Below are 10157 nucleotides of genomic sequence, written 5' to 3' on the forward strand. Positions count from 1 at the left end.
AGGCTATGATGACATAATGAATCAGAATGATTATTTCTTTCCAACTGGAAGAAATGAAGAACTCACCATGTCGGACACTTTGAGGAAACCGGAGGAAAACACAATGGCATTGGGTGGAGTAGCCACTGGCAGCATGAAGGCGAAGGAGGCGCTGAGGGTGCAGGGGATCATCACGTACAGAGGATTCAAGCTGATGGACTGGGACTGGGTTGGGAAAACAACAGAGTCATCAACTTTACCCATGAACTGGCTTCAATGGCTTTTTTCCTGTTACATTTCAACACTTCCTGTTTAGATGTATCATAATAAAAGTCTGTTAGTGGTTCAAGGGTGAAGCTCCTTCTGTTCTCTGTCACCTTATGATATGAAACACCTGTAGGAACATCTGCAAATAAACAAAGACAGTCTGTGCTGGCTGTGTTTTTGGTACCATGGAAGCCAGGATGGGCAGGAAGAGAGTTGCTGTTGCAACGTTGCTTGCACATTCAGTGAAGGTGGCAACGAGCAGGCAGAGGATGATGGCGATGGCCCATGGAGGGATTGAGTGGAGCGGCGTCATCTGATCACCGAGCCAACGCGACAAACCCGACTCCTGAAAAACCAACAAGAAAAAGCCGGACTTCAGTCTGAGTCTGAAAGCAAAGGTTTCTCTGTGGTCTTTACTTTGAATGAAAACTCCATCTGGTGTCTTCACTTTTCCAAAATATATATAAGATTTACTTAATCTAACCATCTGCACTGTGCCCATACAGAGCAGAAGCGTCATTTTCATTTACTCACAAAGTCTTAGTTGTGTTGTTCTCTTGGCTATTCAAAATGTACTTTTAGTTTATTCCTTCTAAAAATATACAAACTAAGGCTGCATAAAAGAATGTAACAGAAGGCCGGAATCTGTAAATGTCTTTGAAGTGTCAGCAACTAGAAATCAAGGCTGATGTAGTAAAAAAGCCTTGTGGTGCACTTGGTGGAGCGATTTGTCTTATTGGTCCTTGTTTACTCTTCAAAGGTTTTACCTCACTGCCTTTGGCCAAAGCAAAGCCGCCTCCCAGCAGCAGGACAATATTCCAGGGCATCTTCTTCTGAGTCACCTGCCAGGTGAGCAGAGAAGGGGCGGGGCCTCGAGAGACCTGAGACTCTAATTGGATCAAACGAACAATTTAAATCACGAACATAAATTGCCTTTGTGTCCCATCCACATGTTGTGTGTTTGTAGTACCTGTGTCGGAGCAGAGGTATCGCGGCGGCTCGGAGGGAAGAACAAACAACAAAACAGCAACAAACAAGGCAACGGTTGCATCTGTGACGAACCTGCAGACACAGAGAGAGCTCAATGCAGGATCTACTTTCATCCACTCAGCATCAAACAACAAACTAGATACTGTCACTTGCAAAGACCACAGGTGGTTCAGGAAGATTAAAGCCTTAAAGAGTTATGTTGAGTCGAACATCTGGGACTCTAATGGCTGTGCTGTAATCTGGCAAGATCACCATGGTAGCTTTTGCAAAATGGTTATGCTTATTCACTGACTCACTACGCGATGTCACGGTCAAAGTGCAAATAAGATTCTCTGTAACAGGAATAACAAAACTCGGAGCCTCCTGCTGCTTCCTGCGACTGAAGCAACAGGTTCTAGCACCTTCTAAACGCTACAGTCGGTCACGGGGCTTTGAAAGAGGAACACTGTTCAGCTTCTGTTTGAAATCTGCCGAGGAGAAGATGTGACAGCATAGCAGGTGAATGCCTGATTCCAGGGTTGTATTCATGAAACATCCCAGCTGTGTGTTCAGGGTCCAGGTCATTTAATGACTTATAAACAATAACCAATACTTTGAACTCAGGTCTGGGCCAGACACAGGAGCCAAATCACCTGACCTGGTGTTGAAGGGGGAGGGGTCTAGTTTTGGTTACCTTGGACCTTTGGTTTGTGCAAACAGAGGATTTTGAAATGTTTCCTGATTACACAGGTTTACAGTCGACGTGCAGTCGCCCTCAGCTGATGTCACAGCCTGACAATAACATGAGCAGCAACTATTTTCAGTAACTATAACTATAATAAATATCTACAGTGAACTACGTCATCAATGACTGTGCAGCAACAAAAGAATTTTCCTTCAGTGAAAACAAGACATTCAGATCTCAGAGTCTGCCTGCAGCTGACTGCTTCCACACAGATGTTACCAGGCACAGGGCACGGCCTGCTTCCTGTCTCCAAATCAGTATTTCAAATAACTGAAACCCCTAAAAGGTCAAAAAGTACAAAGCTCACAGGAGGTGGATGTAGAAACATAAACCCAGTGGTTGCATGGTCACTGAGTGTGTGCAAATACCGAACCTCCGGCTGTGGTGAAACTCCTCACGAACTCAGCGGTCGATATTAGACGGGAGGTGAACAGAGTCAATGACAGCTGAAGGGCTTTCACTTAAGAAGGAAGAGGGAGTTAAAAAGTCCTCATGTCTAAGAAATAATGACAATAATAAAAATAATTATGAGCTTTTCCTGCAGCCTTCATCGGTGGACACAGACCTGCTGACTCGCAGGTTTCTTTGGGAGCATATTGATATTTTTCATCTTTGCTGAAAAGTTGAAGGCTAATGCTCCTTCGCTTCATCAGCAACCTGCAAACTGATGCTCAGTAACATCCAGAACTGCGACCGCTCGGAGAAAAATCGGAAAAAGTCTGAAAAAGCTTTCCAACAAAACCCTAAAGCTTCAGTCCACATCTGCCATCCAGCTGTTTCTTCATTTTAACGTGTTTTATGATGAAAGCTCTGAACACGAGCTCACGGTTTCTGGAAGCTTCTTCAAGACTTTGTCTCCACATTCATGCTCCAAAGAGAAAAACGCTCTGATGGGACTAAACTGTGAATTCAGTGACAAGAAAAACAAAGCTGTGTTATTTCTCAGTTAAACTGATTATTGATGTTTTTGAATATTCTAAATGTTTCTGTTTACGTGTTAAATCTCACATTTTTCTTCTTATTCTCAGAAACTGAGGATTTTTTTATTTCCCGTCTCGGCCTTAACAACAACACGACAGAAACAAACAGGTCGATGCGTGACGTCTGCGCTACTCTCGCTGGTCATGTGACCCCACCGGGAGTTTATGAATGAACAGGAAAGTCATGTCATGTGTTGCCAATTTCCCACATGGTTAAATACGCATGTGTGTTTAGCTGTGGTGGTGTTGGTCGGGGTTTAAAGTCAACTTTAACGTTAGTTACAAAAGTAACTAAAAGTTACAAAACATACATTTACAGATTAAAAATCTTCCTGTATGAGTCAGACAGACAGACTCTGCTTCCTTATTTATGAGCTTGTGCTATACTCACATACAGTCAGACATATATGATTTCTGATACTGCAGAAGCGAAGCAAATAAACGTGACAACCCTCAGGCTGCTGCTTGTTTCTGTGATTTTGTTCTGGACGTTTGCTCAAACGCAGAAACTCTGCAAAGTGCAACAACACGAACACTGTGCAGGCGTCAGAGAGTCGCAGCTGCAGGCAAAGAACCGACTACACGGAAAAGCTTCTAACTATTAATATAATCTAATGATTAAATACATGGTTAACCTAATTTGGAAACCAGTGAGTCCAGTATCACCAGCTGATACACTAAAATTTAATTCACAAAAACTAATCATGCAAATGCTGCTGAAAGGGTTGAATAATAAAAGCTGAGATAATAACATTTAATTGAAAGAAAAATCAGACTAACTAGGCCCGATGTGCGGTGTGGAGGTGAGCTCAGTTCATGCCTCCTGCATTTGTGTAACACGGGTCAAAGCTGCAGCTGTGACACTAAAGTCCAGCATTTGTACCCAGGACACGTCCAGTGTTTGTTCCTCGCCCCTGAGTCCTGTTTATTCTGGGAGTTTGCCCCAAGGCAGGCCCTTTCTTTCCATCTCACATTACTGCAGGAACAGAGACGAACACGTGAAAGTTGGACCTCAGAGTTTCTGCTCAAAAAAACTCAAAACACCCCTTTAAAGGATCATTCCAGTGCTTCACAAAAGATCTACTTTCAGTTTGAAAATGAGACTTAAATCCAAATTCTAATATTTTTCATTTAACACAATAAACAAATGAATAAACTACAAGCTTAGAAAGTTGTTACGATAACGTGGAGAGGCAGATTCATCTAAAAACATGAACCAGAACAAGAAAAGTGCATTTTAAAAAAAACACACCTTGGAAATAAAACAGGACGTAATTTAAAAAGGAAGTAATCTGGTCTTTTTTTAATGACACTATCTGACCAATAGAGCGGCTCCTGTGTGAAACTCCGATGTTATTCTGTTGGGTGATGTTCGTCGCCTGGTTACAGCTTCCTGCTGCTAAAGTAACACTGGCAGAAAGCTAGCAGCAGACCCTCCGACCCTGAGCGCTGTTAAAGCCGAGAGCTCGCCGACCCGGCCGAGCGGGTAACACTGGATGAGCAGGTGTCAGTGACCTGCCGGTCACAGCTCGTTGGCCGAGGAGGCTGGGCCCTCAGAGTCTCAGTTAGTCTGCTTTATTAAAAGGCTGAGATGGCGGTGGAGATCTGGGCGGAGCCACGCACGAGGACGTGACTGATTTGGGTTTGGTCTGCACCGCTCTCTGAACCGCCCAAAACACTAAAACAGCTTCAGCAGCGAGCACTCATGAAGGTTTCGCTGGTACTCACTCAGCTTTGGAGTTGAACATGTGCGTCGCCCAGCCGTCCATGAAGCGCGGGTCTCGTGTGAACCACAGCGCCACCATGAGGATGAAAAGTGCCAGAACGCTGAACTCTCCGTAGCTCATGGGTCCCAGACGGGAATGCTCGTCCCTGATGACCTGGTATGCTGCCCGCTCCTTCTGCGACTTGACCGCACCGCAACCCCACGTCTTCCTCAGGCTGTGGTGCACAAAAGCAAAAAAACCCAATCATGTTTGTATCTGTAAAGTTGAGTTGTGGGAGCTGTGGGAGCTGTCACAGTAATGTTGGGGTTGTGTTTTGGTGGATGACTTACTTGCAGCCCACGTAGAGGAACTGCAGCCAGAACCAGGCCAGGGTCAGCGTCAGCACCATGGTGGGGAAAGCAAAGGCAAACCAGGAGGCAAAGTTGATCACGTCACCGTTCTGAGGGAAGAGCCTGCGAGGAAGAAACAGGAAGTTGAGAGTCAGGCCTCACAGGACACGTGGTCACATGATGTGGGTGCCGTTGCTGTGAGTTCGTACTGGTTCATCTGTCCGATGAGGACCAGGTTTGGCCCGGTTCCTGTCAGGGTAGCGATGCCTCCGATGCTGGCGGCGTAGCAGACCGACAGTAGGAGGCCTTTACTCATCCTCCTCGTCTCCTCCTCCACGTCACTAAGCTCCTCCAGCTCCATCTGACAGAAGTTGCTCTCCACGGTCACGACCACTGAAAACAGTTAACAGTGTTAACCAATGAACCTATTACCCACAACAGCTACTGAGCGAACACTCACATTTATCTGAATGTATTCTCCACGTTAGCTTTGACTCTTTATTTCTGATTTGGACTCATTTAGATAGATTGATTAAATCTTTATTGTGAACATGTTGGAAAAAGTACAACAACATAGAAACAAAGCAAATCAAAAGGAAAACGAGCAACCACAACTACAAATAACTTTCATGTTCAAAAAGGAGCAGGAAGAAGCATAAGCTCATATAATCCCATACATATATACATATATACATACACATTTATATACACATTTTCAATAACCCCAGTAACACCTCAAAGGATACACAACCTACAGATATGATACATGAAAGTATTGGACAAGAACAGCCGATCAGATCTCTCCCTCCTCCCTGTACGCTGTAAAAACCACATCCTTAAACCGCTGTTTAAACTGCTCGGACTTTGCTTCATATCTTTACTTAGTCTGTTGCACAGCTTCACTCCACACACAGAGATGCAGAAACTTTTTAATGTTGTACGGATACGAGGATGTTTTCAATTTAATTCCCCCTCAAATTGTATCCCCGTTCCCTTCTAGAAAACATTTTTAGAATATTGTCAGGAAGCAGGTTATTTATTGCTTTATACATAATGTGTGCACTGAGAAAATGAACCAGATCTGTGCAATTTAGAACTTTTGATTTTAAGAATAGTGGATTTGTATGATCTCTGTAACCAGTTTTATGGATTATCCTTATGGCCCTTTTTTGTAATATAAAGATTGATGATAGCAAACATTTGTAAGTATTGCCCCAAACCTCTGCACAGTAATTCAAATACGGTGCAATCAGGGAACAATAGAGAATGTGGAGTGATTTGTGGTCCAGAATGTGTTTCACTCAAAATTGAGACACTTCTTGAAATTTTGTTATGTATATGATTTATATGAGACTTCCAGTTTAATTTATCATCTATAATCACACCAAGAAACTTATGTTCAAGTACTCTTTCAATTTCCACACCATCTATATCAGGGGTCCTCAATCCCAGTCCACGAGGGCCGGTGTCCCTGCAGGTTTTAGATGTGTCCTTGATCCATCACAGCTGATTTAAATGGCTGAACGACCTCCTCAACATGTCCTGAAGTTCTCCAGAGGCCTGGTAATGAACTAATCATGTGATTCAGGTGTGTTGACCCAGGGTGAGATCTAAAACCTACAGGGACACCGGCCCTCGTGGACTGGGATTGGGGACCCCTGATCTATATGAATCTGCACTTGTGCCTTTCTAAGGGAATTCCCAAATAAGATTATTTTAGTTTTACTTAGATTTAGCGAGACAGCTGGGATTGGCTCCAGCGCCCCCCGCGACCCTGAAAAGGATAAGAGGTAGCGAATGGATGGATGGATGGATGGATGGATGGATTTAGCGATAGTTTGTTCCTGTTAAACCATTTTTCAGTTTTGCACATTTCTGATGTAATTGTATCCAGCAGCTCCTTATTTTCCCCCCAGAACAGAAAATATTTGTGTCATCTGCAAATAATACTAATTTTAATATATCAGATGCCTTACAAATATCATTTATATAAATAATAAATAACTTTGGACCCAGTACAGAGCCTTGTGGAACACCACAAGCATGGTGAGGAATGAACACCCAGCTTCACAAATAGTTTCCTGTTACATAAATAATTTTTCACCATTGCAGTACAACCCCCCTGATCCCGTACCGTTCCAGTTTATTAATTAATATGTCATGATTGATTGTGTCGAATGCTTTCTTGAGATCCACAGATACTCCAGCTGCATACTGTTTCTGATCTATAGCACTTGTAATCTCGTCAATTGATTCAATTAATGCCAGAGATGTTGATCTTTTTGATCTGAATCCATATTGACTGTCAGAGAGTAATTTATATTTATCTAAGAATTTGTCTAATCGTTTATTAAACAGGTTTTCTAGGATTTTGGAGAATTGTGGTAGTAAAGAAACAGGCCTGTAATTTGTGAAGTGGTGTTTATCCCCGGTTTTGTACAGCGGCACAACTTTAGCATTTTGTTTGGAACATTCTGAAGTTGCAAATATTGAGAGGCCCTACGATTCCTTCGATGACCTTCTTTTCTTTAACAGTGACAGAACAAGCATTCCTCCCTCAGTCTACGTCAGCCATTTGGACAGTTGGTCCAAAGGTTGTGACTCACTTAACTCAGAAACAAAAACGTTTGATTACAGCTTTTCTTCAAGGTGATTTCTGTATCTGCTCATCTGTCTGTTTCCCATAGATGTCAGGTTTCCTTGCCTCTGTGGACTTACCGGGACTGCTGCTGCTGTCTGATGGAGGTTTGTCTTGTGGTGCTGGTTTGACAATCTCCTTTGTGTCCATCTGACCCAGTGACACCACTTTATGCTCAGGCAACATGTTGTCTTGTAGGTTGCTGGTTTTCTCTGAGTTGCCTTGAGTTTGGGTTGATAGATTCAGACCTGAAAACAAACCTATAAGTTAATACCTCAGGGTCAGACTACAGAGGAATATTTGAGCTGTCTCATGCAGTGTTAGTGACGACATGTTTAGGGTTTTCACATCAATATCAAAGTGACTTTTCTTCCTCTTTCCTTTCTTTAATGCTTTCATTCAAGCAAACTTTATCAGACTCAGCCTGACTGTTTCCCTGAACGAGGACCTATTCTGTACTTTGTATTCAGGGTCTTGACCAGAGTTTCCTCGTGATTCACAGTTATTATTCTGACCACTCATGCACCCCCTCAATTTATGGTAAGTCTGAAATAAGCGTCTCTTGAAGGCCACCCTCTCTAACAGCTCACTTTTTGGAAGCCTGCCGAGGGGCAGCACCTGTACTACCTCAATGTTCTGTTAAATGAGAGAAAATAAGGAAAGGCAGAATAAGGCCACTTTAAAACCTGTCTCACAAAACTGCTAGCATGTAGTCTGTGATAGACCAACCTGACAGGTGCTCCACTGTCTTTGTAATGCAGTACGTTTAGTACTTTATCAGTACCTTAGAGGAAGGCTTTTTCTGGCATCGCTTCCATGTGGTTAGAAAGTAGCTATATGCCAGAAGCCTACATCTTTCTCTCACAGTACCTATCTCCATCATGTTTGGGTTAACAGCTTGAAGGATGCTGATGGTTTTCTCCTGATGCTCCTGAGGTAGTGCCTCACTCCTGTTCTTACTCTTGGCCGAATGCTCAGGGTCTACGTTACTGTGGAGCTGATCCAGGACAGCCTGGACGATGGGAACCATCATGGCGGTGGTTGCCGTGTTGCTGATCCACATGGACAGGAAGGCCGTCACTCCCATGAACCCCAGCATCAACCTGTGAGGGGAAGGGATTGGATTAAGCCTGAGAAACAGGGGAAGTGATCGGCTTCCACTGCAGCCCTGTGGGGACAGATTAGGTTCAGCTGACTCACAGGGCAGGTCGGACTCCAACTATCAGCAGCACCCGGAGCGCGATGCGTTTGTGGAGGTTCCAGTGCTCGACGGCTACGGCGACCATCAGTCCCCCGACAAACAGCATGTTGGTGTCCTTCAGGTACTGCATACACACCTGGACAAAAACAAGGAGGAGACAAAATAATGGAAATACAAAGTTAGCATGCAGCAGGACAAAAAAAAATTAGTTTGATAATTCTGTATCATTATTTGTATAAATGTACATGTAAAGTTGTAGTACCAGATGTAGTATACGATGTGTATGTGCACGGTCTTACTTCTTTGGACTCCATGATGCCCAGGACGGGGAACAGGATGGTTGGCAGCAGCGCTGTCACCGCCAGCGGCAACACCTCCGTGCACCAATATACCGCCATGAGGGCTATGACATAAGCACAGGCTGCCTCCTATACACACATCAGAAAACACGTCCAGGTCAAAATGTAACCTGAAACCTGCAGCTTTAACACAACATCCACAAGATGTGAACAAATGGGTGTTTCAATGCACTAACGTAGTGTTCGTATAATACAGCAGAGGGCGCTAATGCTCCAGTGGCTGTTATTAAGCTTCTGCAGAATAAATGATGGTTAAACAAACAAACAAACAAACAAACAAAACTTTCAGACAGATGCTTCAAACGGACACGTGTAACCGTGACTGATCTCACAGGTGTAACGTGTTACGCAGTAGCGTGCTAGCGCTCAGACCACGTTTTTGCAATTAGCTTTCTTCTCTGTGTATTAGTAAAATGTTACTCGCATTTTTTGAGTCTTTCGTTGTGACAAAAGAAAATTCATCCAGCACTTTGCTGCCAACAGAAAACATCCAGTCCAGTTTCACTGCACATGTTGAGCTCAGCAAGGATGATATTTATGTAAGCTTACTTTACACCCCCCTCTCCCAAGGGAGGAGGTCTGGGTGGATGGCTGGCTCTCCAACACACAGACTTAAATGGTAAACATGCTCTTCTACCCCAAGTGACCTCTCAGACCACCTTACTATTCTTTACTGAGGTCCATTTAGCCACAAAAATGGTAGGAATGGTTTGTAATCAGTGTTGGTCAAGTTACTTGAAAAAAGTAATCAGTAACTAATTACTGATTACTTCCCCAAAAAGTAATTCCGTTACTTTACTGATTACTTATTTTCAAAAGTAATAAATTACTTAGTTACTTAGTTACTTTTTAAAAACATGATTTAGAGGTGATAAAGTGATAGATCTTTCAGCCCAATTCTACTTTTTCTGCATAATCCATCATACAAAATGTAATCAAATGGAAAAGTCTCTTTTTAAAACT

The 10157-nt window shown here is 43.3% G+C and overlaps 1 protein-coding gene across 1 annotated transcript in view; it reads right to left on the bottom strand.

Moving 5' to 3' along the window:
- Nucleotides 1-10157, bottom strand: part of slc13a5a (solute carrier family 13 member 5a) — a 26122-nt gene that overhangs the window by 4923 nt on the left and 11042 nt on the right. The window contains exons 4-14 of the mRNA XM_013915437.1: nucleotides 9135-9263; nucleotides 8835-8971; nucleotides 8505-8737; nucleotides 7715-7882; nucleotides 5206-5389; nucleotides 4997-5119; nucleotides 4669-4881; nucleotides 1217-1308; nucleotides 1014-1135; nucleotides 431-592; nucleotides 67-204 (exon numbers count right to left, since the gene is read on the bottom strand). Coding sequence (XP_013770891.1) covers nucleotides 67-204; nucleotides 431-592; nucleotides 1014-1135; nucleotides 1217-1308; nucleotides 4669-4881; nucleotides 4997-5119; nucleotides 5206-5389; nucleotides 7715-7882; nucleotides 8505-8737; nucleotides 8835-8971; nucleotides 9135-9263 — 1701 coding nt within the window. The remainder of the gene's footprint in view (nucleotides 1-66; nucleotides 205-430; nucleotides 593-1013; nucleotides 1136-1216; nucleotides 1309-4668; nucleotides 4882-4996; nucleotides 5120-5205; nucleotides 5390-7714; nucleotides 7883-8504; nucleotides 8738-8834; nucleotides 8972-9134; nucleotides 9264-10157) is intronic.

Source organism: Pundamilia nyererei, unplaced genomic scaffold (assembly GCF_000239375.1).
Source record: "Pundamilia nyererei isolate P.nyererei 1_Seehausen unplaced genomic scaffold, PunNye1.0 scaffold00304, whole genome shotgun sequence".
NCBI lineage: Eukaryota > Metazoa > Chordata > Actinopteri > Cichliformes > Cichlidae > Pundamilia > Pundamilia nyererei.